Source organism: Felis catus, chromosome A1, assembly GCF_018350175.1.
Source record: "Felis catus isolate Fca126 chromosome A1, F.catus_Fca126_mat1.0, whole genome shotgun sequence".
NCBI classification, from domain to species: Eukaryota; Metazoa; Chordata; class Mammalia; order Carnivora; family Felidae; genus Felis; species Felis catus.
The window spans coordinates 235,492,005-235,512,373 of NC_058368.1; the positions used below are offsets into that span (position 1 = coordinate 235,492,005).

The window sequence follows — 20,369 nt, forward strand, 5'->3', positions numbered from 1 at the left end:
CTAATCCTGGCCGACCCCGTCCACTCCGTCGAAGTGACGCACACAGCTGGGGCCGGGTAGTGCAAACTGCGGGACCCCGCGTGACATCGGGCCTCGGTTATCTGCGGGGGATGTTAGGAATCTCCCAGCAGGAAAGCATGGCATTCGTCTTACGGCCAAGCCTTAGGGCTGTCTCCAAAAGCCTTCTCCTTCGGAGAAAACCACACATACTCGAACACATGAGACGTAAACCCAAGAGCCAGATGGACGGGGGCCTTTGGATGTTGGGTAGATGACTCTGGGGGGACCTCACCATGTTTCTACCTGCTGTTTCCACACCCCGGTTCTAACTTTCCCTCGACTGGTCCATTTGCTCGGAACTTTGCCTTCTCTGTCAGCACACAAGGTCCTTGACAGAACTTACTTAATAGATTTTACCTAAGTTAAGCACAGAAGACATCAGAGAACATAGAGACGGTTTGAATGCAAATCCCTCAAAACCAGAAAGACAAACCGCAGGGAAGCACAGGAGGTCCATCGAGAAAACCAGCAGGCTGCACAGGTGACTTACAGGAAAAACGAGGGACCTTCTAACCCGTGTAGACGCTCCAGCCTCTCCTGCTTCCGGGTCTGAGCCCTGCATGGGTTACAGACGCAGAGAGGTCTGTTCTGGGGTCCCCACTATCAGTTCACATCTGAGTTAGGTGCTGCTTAAAATCACCAAGCTGGCAGCCGGGCGCTGGTGACTTAGTCCCGGGCTGGGTGTTTTCTCGACGTCGCTTCCAGACAAGCCTCACCGGACAGACAGGCAGGCAGGCTGGACAGCAGGAGGGTGAACCGCTCGCGGACCTGCGGGGCGACGGCACACGCGCACTAACCATCCCCAGTTCTCTGGGGCTCTAGACTCGGACGAGTCTGCCTCCACAAGTAACTACGAAGGCTGGTTTCTCCTGCACCTGAAAATGACACGCGCACACTTCTCTTGGTCTACGTGAAGGGGATTCCTCTACGGCTAACCTCCTAGCAGCTAACCAGCTGCTTTTGGGCGCCCCACATCAGTTCTTGCCCCAGCAAGAACTCAGCACGATATCTTAAGAGACCCTCAGTGCACATGGCAACCCCTCTAAACATCCCTATCTTCACATGATGAGGTGTTGATCCAGGATCTAAGGTCACAGTGACGTCAACGCTGGGTCACTTGCAACACAGGTGCAGAACGGGCTGTCCGGGAAGGAAGAAGGAGTCAAGTTTGCGCACCAACTCGACAGAAGGCTGCAGGAACCCTGGCTGTTCGGCCCTCTGTTTCCTTTGGACAGGATGATCATGTTTTCTAAGTTTATTTATTTATTTGGAGAGAGAGGGAGAAAGAGAGAGAGTGTGTGTGCATGAGCAGGGGAGGGGCAGAGAGAAAGAGAGAGGGAAGAGAGAGAATCCCAAGCAGGCTCTGTGCTGTCAGCGCAGAGCCCAGCACGAGGTTCGAACTCACAAACCACGAGATCACAGCCTGATCTGAAACCAAGAGTCGGACGCTCCACCCACTGAGCCCCCCAAGTGCCCCCGTATCCTGTATGGCTGTTTCTGCAGCCAGTGGTGCCCAGCTGGTGCCAGCCTCCCTCTGCCAACCTCAAGACTCTTCTCCGAGACTATCCAGGACTTTGTGCACTTGGTACGTCACCTCGGACACAGAGCCCACAGTGAGTGTCCAGCTCAGCACACGCATGGGGTGCACGGGCCGGCTGAGGGATATGAAGCGGGTGCCAAGGTGTGTGGCCATCCCAAAAACCTGCACGGTCCCAGGAAGGATCCCCGGGTGGGCGCCCGGTGCACTGGGGGTGACGGGTCCCAGGCGCCAGAGTCCTCGTGTCCGTTTCGACCAGCGTGTCTCCCCACCGCGGGCCGTGGGGTGTGGAGCTGAGGCAGCCGGGAGGCTTTGCGAGACGGTGCGTCCCCAGCCCCAGGGGTTCCCCCCTCGCCGTGGTGGGAGAAAAGCTGCCGACCTCTCAGATGCGGATAAGCCAACCCCGTCTCCATCCGGAGCCAGTGACCGGGGACCCGGACAGCTCAGAGACACAGGGAGGTGACGCCTCTCTCCCTCTTGCGTGTCCCTGTCTCCCGGAAAAGCATCATGCTTCTGAGGCACCTCTCAGCAAACCTGCAATCAGTTCGCCAGCGGCTGGACATCTTTAAGATCGAGGTGTTTGACATGATCTTGGGCCGATTTTAGGGCCGTCGGCTGCGCAGAGAACCCAGCTGGGGTCAGACGCCTGTTGTGTTACTCAGAGGATTTTCACAGCCCCTCTGGGACGCGTCCCCCGTAAAGCTGAGGGGACCGAGCACCAGAGAGGTGAAGGGTGCGCCCAGGGTGTGACGGCTGGCGGCAGGGCCGGGCCATGGCCACTCGCAGGGGTCCTGTCTCGGGGCAACGGTGCTGGGGGGGGGGGACGGGGAGCCAGAGCGCCCCCTGGCTTTCTCAGCTCAGTCTCGCACGTGTGCATGTGTGTCTGTGCAAACACACGCGTGTACACGTGCGCCCTGCAGCCATCCACACTGCCCCGCACCACCTGGCCGGCCCGTGAACGGGTCCCTCCGACACGTTTCACACGGTAGGGCAAAGCAGACCAGAGCAAAAGGCCCAGAGGCGGAGAGGGAAAACGCTGCTGTCGCCACGGTACACGATCGCTCCTGCCGGCCCGCAGTGATTGCGGTAAAAGTCAAGCCAATGGGATGCTGTCGCGAGAACTCCCGCTTCCATTCCCAAGAGCCTCGGGACCACTTCCCGCCAAACATACCCGTTCAGGAAGGTCTGGGTGCTTTTGCCTCTTCGCCGTCCCAGATGCCGTGGCAGCACGTGGCACTTCCATTCTCTAGACGCAGGCGCGCCAGAGGCTCGCCAAGTATATTCGCAAACCTGCGAGACCTGTCTGGGCGACCACAGCCGTTCTTACCTGGGAGGACAGGCGGACACTTTGCAGGAGACCACCCCTGTGACGGGTCGGGTGTGGGGATTGCAGAGAGACGTATTCACTGGAAACCTCAGGTCTCTGTAGCAGCCTTCTCTGGTGGTCATGTGTCCTGCGGGAAACAGCGCAGCGCAGAACAAAGACTCAGACATGTGCCCCGTGGTAAAACACAGACAAAGAGCTAATGAAAGCTCTTTTGAAAAAGCGTCTACCATATGGGCATGTCTTTAAGTTCATAACCAATTAGCCAACTACTGACCTACTAGGACTTTCCTGACCCGTCTTTGTCATTTTTATTAGTAAATTCCGTCAGTTCCAAGCCGTGCAGATTTCCCTCCTAGCTCTGAACATCGTTAAAGGCGACATGGGTCGTGTAATTGGTGCCAACAGACATTGGATGAAACATACCAGTTCTCTTCTGTTGTGTCCAGAGTTGGGAACACCGCCCACTTCTCCAAAGAAACACAGTATGCCTGGCTTGTGTTTCCACCCGAGAAGCAATCGGTAAGAAACCAGAAACGTAGACAAAACACACAAAGCTGTTTATCGCCAGAGAACTCAGAGTTAAATATTGCCATGGTGGTAAGCTGACTAGAGACGTTTTCACAATCCTGACTAATGTGTTATATCGAATGAGTTAATGGAAATGACTGAAACGAAAGCTCGTTTAATTCTCAGCCCCCCACTTACATCCCCAGGGCTGATTATGGCTTTGAAGACATGCCCAAATTTGTCCAATATTTCAATGCATTAAATTTACCAAAAAAGTGCTATTCTTTACATGATGCACCTAGGAGAGTCAAACTCAGAACGTTGGTTTGCCAACAAGAAGAATGTTGGGTAGAGAAGAAAACGGAGGGTCAGCGTTTAACGGGCACGTTGTCTGTTTGGGAAGATGAAAAAGATATGGACACGGACAGACGTGATGTCTGGACGGCAGTGTGAACGTACTTAACGCCACGGAGATGTGCGCTCAACAATGGTCACATGAATTTTCCGTGAGTCTATTTTACCGCCACACGAAGAGAACTCTAACTAGAGACCCATTTTGAAGGAGGATATTAAAGAGTTCATCCAACGGAGAGAAAAATAAAGAGAAAGCACCACACTAGTACTGATGAAAAATTAACGCAATGCAATCTATTAAGTTCTAGAAATGATGTGGCCCCTCTGGCCCCCTGGTCCGCCGCCCCGGCACAACTCAGAGCGCCCTCCTGTACCCAACTTGATCCCCCCGCCAGGCAAGGAAAAGACCAAAGGAGTGGTGTCAGGGAGGAAACAGCAGGTCACGGACACAGGCACAGCCATCGCTCACGCTAGGGGCCGTGGGAAGACGAGTTCTTCTTTACTCAAGGAAAACTAAACGTCTCTAAAATACACACTTGACATTTTGGCTTCGCTTTGAAAGAAGGAATGAGACAAGTCAATGTCTTCAATGCAGAAAGGTACACTCTCTGGGGAACTGGTTTTCTTCAGTAGCCAGGGGAGGAGAGGAGTCCCTGGGTCTAACGGAACCACCACGCAAGCTCGTGTGTCTGAGCCCCAAACTACCCACTTCCTGGGGCCAGCCCGGAAGGTGCTGCTGTAAGACCACAGGTGGTGGTTTCACAGGACCCATGCAGTTTTATAAAAGTTTTCAGTTCTCTGCTAACTTTTCACAATCATATTTCTAATCAAGCTGTGTAGTTTCTATTTGGTGCTCCCTGATGTAAATTTTGCAATTATTTCTTCCTATTTTTTAAAATGTCTATTTATATTTGAGAGAGGGAGAGAGAGAGAGAGATAGAGAGCGAGCGAGCAGAGGAGGGGCAGAGAGGGACACACAGAATCCAAAGCAGGCTCCAGGCTCCGAGCTGTCAGCACAGAACCGACTCAGGGTGTGAACTCACGGACCATGAGATCCTGACCCGAGCCAAAGTCAGACGCTCAACCAACTGAGCCACCCAGGCGCCCCGATAGAAAATCTTATATATCAGTCGCTCCTCACACATCTAAGCCAGCTGTTTCTGCCCACACGTCCTGTCCCTGTACTTTAATAAAAACAACTGTTGGTACTGAAGATGTCTCAAGAATTATACCTTGGCCATGGCTCCGAACCCAACACCTGACCCCATCACGGGCACCTGCAGATTACAGACGCAGCGCTCCAAAACGCGAACTTGGCATTGGACTCCACCTCAGAAGGAAGTGTGTCCCACGCTGTCCCACAGCGTCCTTGAGACAGTGACAGGCGGCCGTGTGTCCTGTCACTGTGTCACACATGGCCCAGACACAGACACACAGACACTGGCATGCCTTCTCAAGACCTTGCAGGGGTGTGTCCATCCCCTCAGGAGGGAAAAGCAGGCTTTGCCCAGGATCCACTTCTGTTTCCCTGTGAGTGTTCCCAGGGGAGGGTCGTGCCCCCTGTCAGCTCTGGCTAAGGTCCCCTGGCTGCCTGCTGGACACACGGACCAGGCTGTTGAACAAATACACAAACACAGACCCATCCTTGCAAAGCAGGCTTCCTGAAACTCCACCTGCCCGGGGCCCGGGGTCTCCCGTGTGGTCAGTGGGGTCAGCCTCGTAGCCCCCGACTCGACGCCTTCCTCCAGGATTCCTCCTCCAGGTCCAATGTCAAACGGATCCCAAGGACCTTTCCTTTTAAACACACACACTCTCATGCTGCTAGCAGATCAGAAGCCTACTTTTCTTGTTTTAAACTCGAGGCTTCCTAGCCCTGCCCTCCCAGTCGCTCTGTGTCCTTCGGCGGTGACCTCCCTGCTCCTCTGATTACAAAGCCGGTCCACAGGCTGTCTCCTCTCTCCCTGGAATTCGTCCTCCACTGCCATCCCCTCGGCACACCTGGCAGACTTCTTCTCCCCTTAAATCAGACCCAAACGCCCGCTCCTCTGGAGTCCTTTGGTCAGCGGCTCCTGGGCTTGAGTGGGCATCAGGACCCTCTTGGACGTGACACACAGAATGCGGCGCCCACCCCAGAGTTCCTGATTCAGCGGGTCTGGGGTGGGGACTGAGGATTACGTTCCTCGCCAACACTCAGGTGTTTTGCTGCTGCTGGGAACGGGGACCACACTTTGAGAACCACCGCTCTAGGCAAACTCAGAAGCCAAGACCTTTGGGTCTGGGGCTACAGGGGTGTGAGAGAGTAAGAAGTCAGTGTTGGCTTTTTGTCTCCTCCGGGCACAAGGCTCCTAAAACCCTTAAGAACTCCTGAGCTATGAGAGTATCTTTTGTATGCTAATGAGTGACTGGAAGCTGGGGCCCTGGGGAGCTCAGGATGGGGCTGGTCTCCAGAAAGATCCAGGGAGGAATAAAGGATTAGAACTTTCAGCCCCACCTCTACCCTCCAGGGAAGGGAGAGGGGCTGGAGATTGAGCCAGCGATTTAATCAACCGGGGCTATGTTACAAAATCTCCACGGAAACCCTAAACCACGGGGCCCAGAGAGCTTCTGGGTGGTGAGCACATCGGCATTCTGAGAGGGTAGCACACCCCAAGTCCACAGGGACAGAGGCTGCACCACGAGAGACCCTTAGAGAAGTCTCCCTCTGTACCCTGTCCTCTGGTCCTTCACTCCTTTCCCTTCTAATAAATCAGTGCTCATGAGGACAGATGAACAAACCCGGAAAGGAGGGATCATGGGAAGCCCCAACTTTGTAGCCACGCAACACAGCAGTGGGGGCACCCCGGGCACCCAGTACTTGCGACTGGTGTTTGAAGGGGAAACAGCCTCCTGGGACTGAGCCCTTAACCCTCTAGAATCTGAGTGACTCCAGGTAGGTGGTGTCAGAACTGAACTGTAGGCATCCCGTTGGCTGCTGGAAAGTTGGTGGTTGTTCGTAACAAAGACTTGGCCACCCACTTGGTGTCAGAAGACTGAGTAAAGACAGTCGAGACAAGGCTAGCTCAGGCTTGCGCTCATCCGTCCTGGCGAACGGTCACAGTGACCCTCTCGCTCTCAAAGCACGGGGGTGTGGGCAAGACACACGGTGCGTCCAAGGACAAGTTCGGTTAGGATGTACGTGTCATCCCTTGGGGCGTCTTTCTGGAGGGCAGAGAGCATGGGCCGCCTGGCTCTCTAATCCCTGTAGCGTGTGTGGGTCAGTCTGTCCCCGCGCTGCCAGGACGGGCCAATTTCATTACATTCGGTAGCTTCTAAGATCAGACATGTTAATAGTGGGGGAGCTAATGCTTGGCCAAAACATCATCAAAGTACAGGTGTTTTCCCTTCTTTATACATGACTTAGGACGAGCTGGGCACCGTGTGGATGACTCACCTGTATACGGATGCAGAGACGAAATGTGAGTCAATGTTTTATGAACCTGCTTTTCCACTTGCTAACAAGGAATAAGAAACTATACAATTAGAAAAAAGAAACAAAAGTGTGTTTAAGCTGTTCTGCAAAGAATCTTGGGACTCCCGAAATTAAGCCCGTTTATCATGATGATCCAATTTGTACGAGGCCACACTGAGCAACAGTACAATTTCCTGAAACTGCTAAGAGTTTGTGCTCTAAAGAAAAGAGAAGGAAAACTAATCTTTTCTCTCCATTTATGTGTCGATTTGAAAGGGTACTGTTTTATTCTTGAACCAAGCTCCTATGACTTTTTAGGAGGTGTGGCTCGATAAATAACAGCTTCAGTTTCATTTCCTGTTTTGAAATTAAAGATGTGAAATCCCGCTTCCGCTCAAGTCTCAACAAACCATCAGGCCTTAATGGCCACTGTTGGTTCCGGGCAAGTTATGGGCTCTCGATCAAGCAAATACGAAATGTGGTTCTACTCTGAAACAGAAAAAGAAGTTTACTTGATTAAAGTGCTTCTTTTTCTTTTTTATTGCGCACATTTGTTTGGCTTCACCCCGGACGGCCTCATGTCTGTCAAGTCCCAAGGCTCTTACCTGTGAACTGGGTAAGGGGGAAATCTGGAGCTAGGAATTCCTGAAATAATTTAGGAATGCACTCAATATATGTATATCTGTAACCCAAAGGAAAGTCTGATGCATGTGCACATTCCAACTCTGCCAGTTATTTTCTTAGCTAGTGATTTTGGAGGCTTTCCTTTGTCTTAGCGGGGCACCGCTGGCCTGTAGGGCAACAGCATTATCTGCTGGGAAGCATGGCGGCACCCATCGTAAGACTCGCGGCAAGACCCCGGATCCTGCCCACTAAGTGCCAGGAGCGCTCACTCTCTAACATCGTGGCGATCATGCCTGCACACATTTCCAGGTGCCCCTTACGAGGGGGAGTGCACGTTTGCATTGACGACCCTGTAGAACATAAGCGGATAAGGAAGAAAAGTCTATGATTAGGAAAAGAAAGGGGGAATGCAACCCATTGCCTTGACCATTTTAGCAGTTCATAGAAATAGATCAAAATGGGAGGGTGAATGACATAGGCTCAAAACAATTCATTTAAGAAAAGAACAATGAGGAACAGGCTATAAAGCAGAATTCACGGGATGCAGCTAAAAGTAATACTCCGAGGACCATTCATAGCCTTAAATGCTCACACCGATAACCAAGACCAGAAACACAAGAAGGTAATGTCGAATGAGGATGTGAGAAAAAGAGGATAGCCCGAGCAAGTGGAAAGAGTTGATCTAGACTGAAATGGAAATAAATGTATTAGAAAATGAACAGATGTCAAAATACTTGATGCAAAATACTTGGGCAAACAAGTTATAAAAGGGAAAATGGAAAATCCAAGAGCTGACTTGGGGGGAGGGTTGTACTTGCTTGTCCGTGAGACTCTGGGTTAGATTCCCACCAATGCAGAAAGCAGAAGAGAGTTATGGCTGCGTCCCTACTCCCTGGCAGCAGCAGGCACAGGTACGGGCCCTGGCAGTCATGAGGTCTGCAGCCATGCAGGCACTTCCCTGGGAATCATCTGCGCCGAGGCTGGCTTGGCTCTGATCATCATGGGTGATTTCTGGAATGTTCCACAACCTCCTGATTCTTTAATAGCCAGAGTGAGAACTAATGGTGTCTTTCTCTCTGACCTTTACTCCTCCACCCTTTCCAGCTATTTTGTAAGCAAACGATCTTTTATATTAAATACCTTCCTGTGTAACATGCCTAGAAAAGTTTCTGTTTTCCTGGCTCACCTGTCACTGATATGCCAGCCTAATGAAAAAATAAGGAACAAGCACAAATATGCAAGACACGAAATGAGAATAAGAAAATATGCACACTTAGAAGAAAGGAAGGCAACTTAATGAGGGCATTTTGGTCCAATTTGTAAACACAGCATTTACAATATTGCAGAAAAAGCTAGTTTTCTTAATGAGCAAAACTAACTCCAGAAGAGAGAAATAGTCTATGCAGTCTAATTACCATACACAGTACAAAACTGTATCGAAGACCTCATTCCTGAAAATATAACAGACTCAGACGCTTCAAATAGATTCTACTAAAAGTAAAAGAGAGAATGTCAATGCCAGCTAAATCATGCCAGAGCATAAAAAAATAAGAAAGGTTTCCAACATTAAAAAAGTGCCTTTTAGCACACAAAAGAAAATTGTAGCCCCGTGATACTTAGTGATATTAATGCAAAAAAGGAAAATCAGTCGGGAGGACAGAATCAAGTAGCACACTGAAAAAAATAGAAGCTACGTCACCAGCTGTTGTTTCATAGTAGGAATGTCAGGATGGTTCAATACTAGGAAAAGCAGTTTTTTATTTTTATTATTTACATAAGAGAGAGGGGTGGGGAGGGGCAGAGAGAGAGGGAGACACAGAATCCGAAGCAGGCTCCAGGCTCTGAGCCATCAGCCCAGAGCCTGACGCGGGGCTCGAACCCATGAACTGTGAGATCGTGACCTGAGCCGAACTCAGATGCTCAACCTACTGAGCCACCCAGGCGCCCCTTTAATTTCTTAATTTTAAGAGATTGAGAACAAACATAAACTGCCCCATATATGTAATAATGTTTAGCACGTGACAAACTTACCCTCCATTTTGAAAAAAAAAGGTTAGGGGCGCCTGGGTGGCTCAGTCGGTTAAGCGGCCAACTTCAGCTCAGGTCACGATCTCGCGGTCTGTGAGTTCGAGCCCCGCGTCGGGCTCTGGGCTGACGGCTCAGAGCCTGGAGCCTGATTCTGATTCTGTATCTCCCTCTCTCTCTGCCCCTCCCCTGTTCATGCTCTGTCTCTCTCTGTCTCAAAAATAAATAAACGTTAAAAAAAATTTTTTTTGAAAAAAAAAGGTTAATAAAATAGGCAGCAGGTGAATATCTATTCTCATCAATATTTTGTGTATTTGTACGAGTTTCTGTGTATATCTATGTTTCTAGATAGATATGGATAGAGATGTTTGTATGTCTATTCAAGCCAAGAAGCCAACATTATGGGAAACAGTGGAAAATTTCCCGTTAAGGGATGGAATAAAAAAGAACTTTACTCATGACCCCTGGAGTTAAGATGATTTTGGAGACGCTGGCTCATACAGTTAGACCAGCAGACGGGATATGAACATTACATCGGGGGAGCAGCTTCAGGAGGTATGATTATGTATCTAGAGAACTGATGGAGACAGAGAGAGAGAGGGGGCGACCGCAGGTTGGTGGGTAACCAGGGAAGATACAGCGAGGGACCCAGGCTGAGCTGAGATAGGGCACAGCCGCCCGTGGGAGGAATAGGCACCACGGCTGAGATGGCCTAAATCTGTTCCTGGGGGGGTGGGGGCCATCCCGGGGACCGTCCAGCAGGATGTTCCCAGGACCAGACCCAGGGGGCGCAGAGCTGCGCAGCGGAAGACAGCAAGGCCCCCGTGGTGAAAGTCAAGAGGGAACCTGGGGGAAAAGGGATCTGCTGTTTGCAGGATGGTGAGCAAGTGTCAGGAAGGAATGTGTTTGCAGAGGCAGGAGGCCCAAGGCCCTGGGGGGTGGTTGTGGGGGTAGGGGGGAGGCCGGAGAGGGACGGAAGATGGCCAGGGAAGTCCCGTGGGCTGTGGGGCACAGAGAGGGGCCATGGTGTCGGGACTGGAAGCCGTGTCAAAGGTGAGGGGCAGGAGGGTGCCAGTCGGTGGCTGGTGGGCGGGACAGAAGGAAAGGAATGTCGTCCTCATGAATAGGTGCGCAGGGAGGGCAGGAGAGACAGGGAGGGCGTGGGAGAAGGAAGGAGGAGTTGTCTGAAGGCTGAGGACGCCTGAGCACGTTTAGGGACCAGAAGGAGGGAGACACAGAAGGAGAGGAAGGGCCTGTCTGGTGGCGGCGAGGAATGCAGGTGACAAGGTGCAGGCTGTCGACGGAGCATCAGCTTTGGAAGGAGGAGCACGTCCTCTGGATCAAAGACAGGACTGAGCAAGGGGGACCCGTGGCCTGGTGGGGACAAGCGGGGCTGACATTCAGCCTCCCTGCGGAGGGGACCCGAGCTGCACGGGGACAGGGACGCACAGAGAAACCACAGAGCCCATCACACCATCTGCCACCCCGGGCCCGGCTTCCAGCTTGCTTCCGAGGGCAGGTGAAGTGCAGCCACAAAGACCAGGAGGTCTGGGACCGAGGGAGCAGGGACTCAGCTCTCCGGACACGGAAAGCACGTGGGCAGAGATGCTAACAGCCCGACTCTGGGCGTTGTCCAGGAAAGTTCTTGCCTGTAATCCTCCCCTCCTCACCATCCACTTAACCCGTCTTAATTCCCCTCCCAGAGAGCATCAAGCTGACCTCTGGCCATCACAGTCCCTGGTGGGCAACCTTCTGCTGCCACTTACTGGATCACTGCAGCGTTCACTGAAGTCCCTGTTCTTTCAGGGCCGGCTCTGCCCAGGGAAGCGGATTCCCCTGCGACTCCTGAGCGTGAGCGGTTCCGGCCGTGCCTCTGACGGCTGCCTGGGGCTCCGGGCAGGGGCCTGGCGACTGGGCTTTCTATACAACGTTAGGAGAGAAGTCCCCTCACGGAGACACAACAGCAGGGACTCCCTGCATGGGTTCTGAACTGTCGTGTGCTTCAAGAACACCGGGGGCATCGCAGAGGTCGTCTGCGGTCCCTCTGCGCCCTAGGGCTCCGGTTCCAGCAGGTGTGGGGCGGGCCCAAGGATCTGCATTGAACAAGTTCTCCAGTGAAGCCGAGGCTGCTGGCCTGGGGCCCCGCAATGCCCACAGCACCTCAGACACTCTTCCAGAAGATCTCCCCTACCGTCGTCTTACTCTGGTAGGCAGCCGGATCCGAGGGTGAAATCACCTCCCTGCTCCATATCGGTGCCCACAAGCAAAAAAGACTCTGTGTGCGTGTGCGTGTGTGTGTGTGTGTGTGTGTTCTCTGCCCAAATCAAAGCGTCTCAGACTTTAGGAACTATGCCTTCAGGATACCCACCAAAACATGGAGCCTAACTTTGTAACCACTAAAGAATCTGGGGGGTCTGGAAGGATTCGTTGTTACAGTGTGTTTACATTCATTGTTACAAGCATCACCAACGATGCTTGAGTGAACTGGCTCCAGATTCTGAACGGCCACATTAAAAATGGGCTGTTCACTCAATACCTAGGAAAGGCCTCTGCAAGATGACGGATACGAACAGCGTGGACCTGGGAGGAGGTCACCATAAAGTCTGGAGAAGGGTGCACGCAGGGAGGGCGCACGTGGGAAAGACATGGGATGGGATGCCCGAAAATGCTCGCAATGACCTTGGGTCAGAGGGTGGTCTGTTTGCAACATTTGTAGCGAAAACTAATCACAACATCTACAAATTTGGGCCTTCCGGAAAACAGACATCTGTCTTGCTGACGTCACAGACACTGGGAAGCCGGAGGCGGGGGCCGGAGGGCCCTGACCTCCCAGGCGACCTCACCTGACCTCCTATTAGCCCACAGCCTGTCTCCCCACCTGCCCTGCTTCTCCCTCCCTCTCCTTCTCCTCTCCCTCCCTCCCTGGAAGGCTCTGCATCGAAAGCCTAAAAAGGGGTGCCCGAGGGCGGGAGGACACAGGCCAAGCAGAGAGCTGACTGTCTGGTTTGTCTTTGATCCGTCTTACAATTGTTGACTGACACAGTGACACAGAAAACCGAACCAGAAAGCAGGACAGGGGCCCCATAAAACACACACCTGTGTACTTGTGCACACGTGCACACACCCACGCACACACGGAAATTCCCGCCCCAGCAGAGGGGAGAGAGGAGGGCAGACTCCCAGTCCGCCCCCCTCCCCGCACCGGGGCTCTGCCCCCCGGGCTGGGCCCAGACTGCACCCCTGAACCCCTAGGGAGCGGCCAGGCGTCACAGGGCCCATGGCCTGGCTGCTTGGGACCAGGCTTAGGTTATGTTCTAAGAAACTGCTTTTCACAGTTAAGCCAGACCTACAGAGAATCACAGGAGATGAGGTTTTTGTTCTGCCCAAAGACCTGAAAGTCTGTGCTCACAGGCTTGGCTAAGAACAGTCCCATTTCCTCTCTCGACCCTGACTCTTTGCCTTCATTTCTGTATGGAGCCTATCAGATCCTTCAGCACGTCCCCCCAGCGCGCTCTCAAAGTCCTGCCCGCTCCTCTGGTGTCAACCCACTGAGGTCACCGGTGTGTCCCCATCGGTAACCTCACCCGCAGGAAACACGGCAAGACCTACATATTCAGCAAAATAGAAGAGCCCCATGTCTGTGTACCGCGTCTATGTGTTTTCTCAAAAGGCCTTCTTGGGTTCGTCACCAGAGACTTGTGCTCACCTTAAGCGGATGATTGGCGGACTCAAGACCTCGGGCAGTGCGTTCTTTGGGTAAAGGCCGGTGTCACAGAATGGGACACGGCCAAGGACAGATGCCAAGATACCAGCCGGGAGGACAAAGGGAAGACAGACTTCCCACACGGAAGAGATTTCGGAGTACCAAACACAATGACAGTTTGGGCATTAGCGTGGGGCGAGCGGCGTCACGTCGGGAGGCCCAGGCTTCCCATGACCACAGGGTGATGTGCTGCTCCCCGATCCTGGGCGCTGCGACAGAGCCCGGCCCAGCGACCTGAGTCAGCAGCGGGGAGGCTGAGAAATGAGAAGACATTTACAGGATGCCTCTCTGCATCTTCCTTAAAATGCTGCATCCAACAAACTAAGCCATCTGTTACCCAAACTGAAGCTTCCGGGCGGTACCTCGTGCTCTCCGTTCACACCACTTGCCCCTACGCTGCCTTGACGTCCTGCCCCTTGGCCTTTGTCACACCACAGCTGGAAAATGGTGAGCGGTGCTTTGACCCCTCAGCTGTAGCACTTATAAGCGTACACGCCCGTGCACACACTTCTCCAAGGTTCCGTGAGCCCTCACGCAGCCCCTCCCCCCCCACGTGTGTCCAGAAACACACACTACTTTGAAGATGGTACCATCATGCAAAATAGGGAGGAATGTGTTCAGCATCCCTGCCCTGGGGCCACATGGGTAGCAAGATCATTAAGTAACTCCCTCTTCCTTTGAGAGTTTTCTAACCGGCACTGTCCCGTTTCTGAGGCGGACCGTAACGTTAACAGAAAAGAATAGGACCTGACATTTAGTTGGCTGGCCGAGGTGTTAAGAGCTTGACAGGTATTATCTCATTTAATCCTTAAAGGAACCCTAGACGGTAGATTACATCATTATCCTCATTTTATAGATGGGCTCCCCAAGGCGTAAAAGGCTTAAGTGGCTCGTAAGATCGCGGGTTTCTAAGAGGCACGGCCTCCTCTCCACTTCTGGCGGTCTGGTCAAAAGCATCACGCTGTATGTTACAGCTCATCTAGGCACCACGGGTCACCTCCTCACACGGTCCTTTCCTCCACTGTAAGATATGCACGGAGATATTTTAACCTCTGCTTTGGTTTTTGTTTGAGGCAGAAAGAGATTCATAACATTTTCTGTTTTAGAACGCTTCATACACGGAGAACAATTTTCTAAGCTATATTTCACGGCCCGCCGAGTAAAGGCCTGGAACAGGGCAACTCGGATTCTGAACGATGAAACTCACATCCGGGTACTGCTTCCTTCTTTGTGTCCAGAAGCAAGAGGGAGGGGACAGGAGCCCCGGGGAAGCTTCTGGCCGTGGAGGCGTGGAGGGCACCTGTCTCTGGGTAACAGCGGGTGACCCCGTACCACCCTTTCCAAACACGGCCCTCACATATAAATCAAAACGGTGTCGAGATCCTGCATTTGTCCCCTTGACAAATATGCCCGCGGTGGCTGCGATGGTACAATGTTCGACCCCAGGACACGACGGCTAATAAAAAGCAGCAAAGGCCACTAACCGACCACCACCCAGGACTGCGCCAGCGCTGTCACAGAACCCAAACACAGAGAAGGCAGCAGAGAACAAAATCAGACATACGCCCAGGTCACGTGTTACAGGGCCACGAACATCCGGGCCATGGGAAGTGAGAGTGGCGCTGGTCTGGGGCGGTGGGGACCACCACCAGCTGCCCGGGGGCGTCTTGGGGCTCCTCACTGGTGAGTGAACACGGCAGACACACGCTCAGGACTCAGGCAGGTAAAACCAGGGGACGGAGTCCCTTCCTCAGGCCCAAGGAAAAGTTCAGAACATGAGAAAACTCACAGGGAAGAAACCGGTGTGGAAGAGAATCAAGACCAAAGAGAAACAAACCAAGGCGATGGTCGATTCAGGAGGAATGTTGGAAGGATGAGATGGGGGCACGCAGACGTCTTTCCGCTTCAGGACACTTGCCCCTTTCCACGCGGCCGAGGCGCCCAGATCCTGGGCATTCTGCGCAGATTAACTCAAGAGCTTAGATGAAATTATCCGATCAATCCGCTATGGCCATTCACCTCCACGACTGCCTCCACCTGATGTCTGGCTGCTGTTTCCCCATGATTAAATCAGATCATGAGTAAAGGAGCAAAGAAAAGGCAGGTTGAGGGGGCTGCTGGCTAGGCCGTCGACGGTATCCGCACGCCCCAGCCTGCAGGCTGCGAGGGCTCACCATCCCCAGGGGCAACATAAAACATTACGGGCCAGGTGCCTATCGGGTGGCTCAGGGATGCCCAAATCCTAGACTATTAAAACGGAAACGGCACGACTCAGCCACACATCAAATGCACTTGCAGATGGCAGGACCACTCCAGCTCTTAATGTGAAATGTATTTCCCCAGCCCGTATAAACGAGAAGAGACATAAAAGTGAATTTAAATATTTCTTTGAGTGTTTTCAAATTTCTGAATATTCTGAGAAAATAAAAATATACACAGACAGCCATATGCCCAATAGCATTTAGGGTTCCTGGGTTCTGTTTTTACAGCAGGTTATGGATAATTGTGTTTCAGGCGAGCTTCCTGTAGAAAGGGGTCTCCTCAACCATGTAGCTGAACGCTTACTTTTTTATTTTTATTTATTTTTTAATGTTTATTTGTTCTTGAGAGAGAGAGACAGAGTATGGGTGGGGAGGGGCAGAGAGAGAGGGAGACATAGAATCGGAAGACTCTGAGCTGTCACCAGAGTCCAATGAGGGGCTCAAACTCACGAACCACGAGATCATGGCCTAAGCTGAAGTCAGATGCTTAACCGACTGAGCCACCCAGGCGCCCCTGTAGCTGAGTATTTATTAAGACTCAGGCATTGGTTCTCTGATGGAGGGCACATCTGCTAAGCAATTTCTCAACAGTGCTTACAATCGCTCAACTACTTGTCAGAAAGAAAAATCACGTAGTACACAGGAATGCCAGGATCGAACTGGTCAATATTTTTAAATGATCCATATGAACAGGTAAGAGAGGAGGAGCATAGTGTTTAAAGGATACAGTAAGGAAGTCGAAGAGAACCAGCCTCTAACTGCGGAGAGCCCAAAGCTACCTCCTGCCCATGGAAGGTGGTGACTTTTATGAGCACTGCACTCAGGCTTTACCTCTACCTTTACATGGAAACCGGCTCTGGCCAGCTCTCGGGAAATCATTTTTAAATCTTCACATTTTGCCAAAGTGTCTGGAAGGGGAGTACACGGTCTGAAAGACTATGATTTGATCAGACTATCTCCAAGTTTTCACTAATTCTAAGTGTAGAGTGAATTCCAGCTGGGGTCAAAAGCCCTATCCTTCTTTTATGAGGAAACAGAAACCGATCATCTAGGTAAAACTGTAGGAAACCTAAGGACAACGAGAAGAGATTCCACAAATGAACGCACGCAGTCTCTGGGTCTCTGGGTCTCTGGGGAAGCATGCATCATATCTGCCGCTTGTGCTAGAGATTCATGGATGTGTCACGAATGAGCACTGAAGGTCCTTGAAATCAGAGGAGGGAGAAGGAAACCAGAGTGGGTGAATTCCTGGGATCTGCTCGGGGTCTAGATGATTCCCCGGTGTGCGTAGGTGACAGCTGTGCCTGGCATGGTCACACTGAGCGTACCGTGTCCTAATGCGCCCCTGAGCCCCAAGGGTGGTGGTCATGGTCATTTACGGATGGCCCTTTGACGTCCTCATGCGTCTATTCTGCTTCACGAGGAACTGGCCAGAATCTCCGATTTCCCTGATGCACTGACCTGTCCTAAATGGCATAGGGACATGCTGGAACTTTTGCTGTTGGCAGTCAAGACCATCTTTCCGGTTCCAGGGCAGCAGGACTTGAAGCCCCACAGCAGGAGCAGGGTGGGCAGAGCCAGGCGTGACCATGTGACGGGAACGTGACCTCGGACGGACACTTGAACCCACCGCCCCTGATCTGGGAGGTGTGCCCAAACTGGGGAGCCTCTAGCAACAAGTAAGGATCCCTGCTTCCTGGCAAGGGATAAGCTACCCCATTTCACCTGGGCCCTTTGAGCACACTTGGAGACATGAGCGGGGGTGGACATCACAGCCCAACCCCCCGAGGAAGGTGCTCTCTCTCCAGGAAATTAATCAGGGTGTTGGATAAAGACACGGAGGCATTTTTACGAACTCGGTTCAAAGGTAACCCAATGCAGGGAGGAAAGAACGGGAACCATTTCACATTGGTCTCTGGGACCTAGAAGGCCAAGCTCAGCCTTTAGTTATAGTTTAAAAATGCATATATATGCTTTTCTAAGATTCAGAGCATTCTAGCGAAGTAAGGATGGGGACGATGTCATCTGAAGCGGTTGCTGTGACAAGAGAGGGTGATGTCAGCCAATTGGCAGACTAACTGGGTTGACAGCATGGGGGCCATCTCGGGGAGACCCAGGCTGCCCCGCTGCGACTGAGACGTTCAAGGTCGGCTGGACCCTCACTCCCTGTGCCTCGCTCTCCGGTCCTCTGCGTATTCAGACCTGCGCACACCTGAGTCCCTCCTCTCTCCAGATTGTTTGTGTTTTTGAGGACACAGCCAGCGTATATAATTTTTCTTTACAGACCTCTATCTTAGCATAACACCTCACACATTTAAGGAGGAAGGGCTGGGTTGAAGTCCTCCTTCCGTGGCTGGAGTGTGCGGATGCACCACAGTTCATCAGCTGCAACGCTAACATTTCATGTGAACTAACGATGATGTTACTGTTTCACTGTTCAACTCACAGACCAGGGGAATTAAGTAAGTCTCTGGATCTTTCCCCCCTGGCTTCAAGATGTTTGAGGCTCAGATCTGTGCCCACAAATGTTTGCTGACTCCACAAGTAAGGAATAAACGAATGCTTTGACATCAATAAGACGGGGGCAAGGTTGCCAATGACCCCATTCCATTTTCTAGCCCTAATCACTAAACTAATGAAGCTTACTTGTACTATTGGTAGATGGTGAAGAGAATATTCTTGGAAAAGTATGAGAGAGGCTGGTTTACAAGCTACTTTTAAGATTTGTCTGAGAAATTTTAATTGTGAATCAGATAAATAGTTTCACTTGAAAGAAAAGCATTATCCCCAGCTATTGCACCGTGCATTTTGGAGAGTTTAAAACGTAACTATAAGCCAAATTTTAATAAGCATTTCACTTGGAAGTAAATCAGTGGTTTGAGATTATTTGAAATGCACTGAACCAACTGAATCGGACGCTGATTTTTTTTAAATTACAGCATATGAGGGGGTGCCTGGGTGGCTCAGTAGGTTGAGTGCCTGACTTCGGTTCAGGTCATGATCTCATGATTTGTGAGTTTGAGCCCTGTGTCAGGCTCCGTGCTGACAGCTCAGAGCCCGGAGCCTGCTTTGGATTCTGTGTCTCCCTCTCTCTCTCTGCCCCTCCTGCACTCATGCCCTCTCTCTCTCTCTCTCTCTCAAAAATAAATAAACATTTAAAAAAATTAAATTACAGCATAAGTAATTTTGAGAAATGGCTGCTGTCTTTACATTAGAAACAAAAGTCTAGTGACGACATCACCATGTGAAAAAAGTCACCGCCTTAGACTCAGACGTAATCAGCAAAGCCAGTTCCTGTGCTAACAGTACCCTTGGCTTCCTGTCTCTCTGTGTTAAGTCCTTATCCCCTCACCTATGTCAAGACACCAACCGAGAGCCCAGGGAAGGCACAACTAAGCAGGATTACAGAAGTAAAAAATGTGGTTGAATCATAAAAGTGAGTGGAAAGGAAAAAAAAAAAAAAAAAGGAGCAGAGAGAGCTTGTCAGAAAAGATGAAAGGCCGGATCTGCCCAGTGTCTTTCAGGAAATCTTATCTTCTACAGAGAGATGGGCCCATTAGAATAGATAAGGGAATGGGATCCTTTTAAAATCATCACCACCATCATCATCATCATCATCATCATCATCATCATCTTTCCTCCACGGATGCCAGGTAATATTTCTTGAATGAAACCAGAGGTGGGGGAGTTTTCCAAGTGTCTCTCTTCCCATTCATTAATTCCCTAACTGGGTCATTTAAATACCTCCTTGTAGACATCACGTTCACGGGGAGACAGGCTAAGAAAAGAATGCTTTAAAGGTTTCGCAACCCAGGATGTTGGAAGGTCTATGCAGCTAGAGATCTTAAAAATAGAACACGTGCAGGAAAAAATGAAAATGGTGCCTATACCTTCCCCTTTCCCCGGGGGATCGGGTTGAGAATGTGGGCGATGCACTGACAGAAGCCACCGAGAAACCAAGACAGTAGACAAGTGCTCTATCAGATCTGCTGGCGAATTTGGTTGTTCTCTCATACAACTGAAAAAGCGAGAATGGATTCTTTCTGAGTCGTCAGCCTCCAATGTTCATCATGTAGACAGTTATAATGCAGAATTGAAATATCCTGGCCTACCTTGTAGAAGTGAGAGACTCCCATAGCACAGAATCAACGAAGCAGTTGATAAACTGTAAGTAACTAAGGATTTATCGGCAGAAGGCCTGTGTCATCAGGTATCAGCAGATCCTGAAGGGCCAAAGTTCAGAAAGGTTTAGACAGTGAATTCTGGTCAAGTGTTTAATCAAGACGGCCACTTATAATCAAGTCTGGGGAACGAAAAGCCCCTGCCTCCAAATAAATCACTGTCATTAACCTCTGGCAAATAACCATGTGATTACGACTATTGGGAGACGTCTGACAAGTCTACTAAACGTGGATCAAAACACAGCGGGCGTTAAGACCGAACAAGAGGAATCTGAACCGTCA

At 51.2% G+C, this 20,369-nt stretch overlaps 1 protein-coding gene across 1 annotated transcript in view; it reads right to left on the reverse strand.

The window, feature by feature from the left end:
• The window catches only part of ADAMTS16 (ADAM metallopeptidase with thrombospondin type 1 motif 16), a 161,608-nt gene that overhangs the window by 41,075 nt on the left and 100,164 nt on the right, over positions 1-20,369 (reverse strand). Inside the window, exon 18 of the mRNA XM_023239735.2 lies at positions 2,925-3,051. Within this exon, the coding sequence (XP_023095503.2) occupies positions 2,925-3,051 (127 nt within the window). The remainder of the gene's footprint in view (positions 1-2,924; positions 3,052-20,369) is intronic.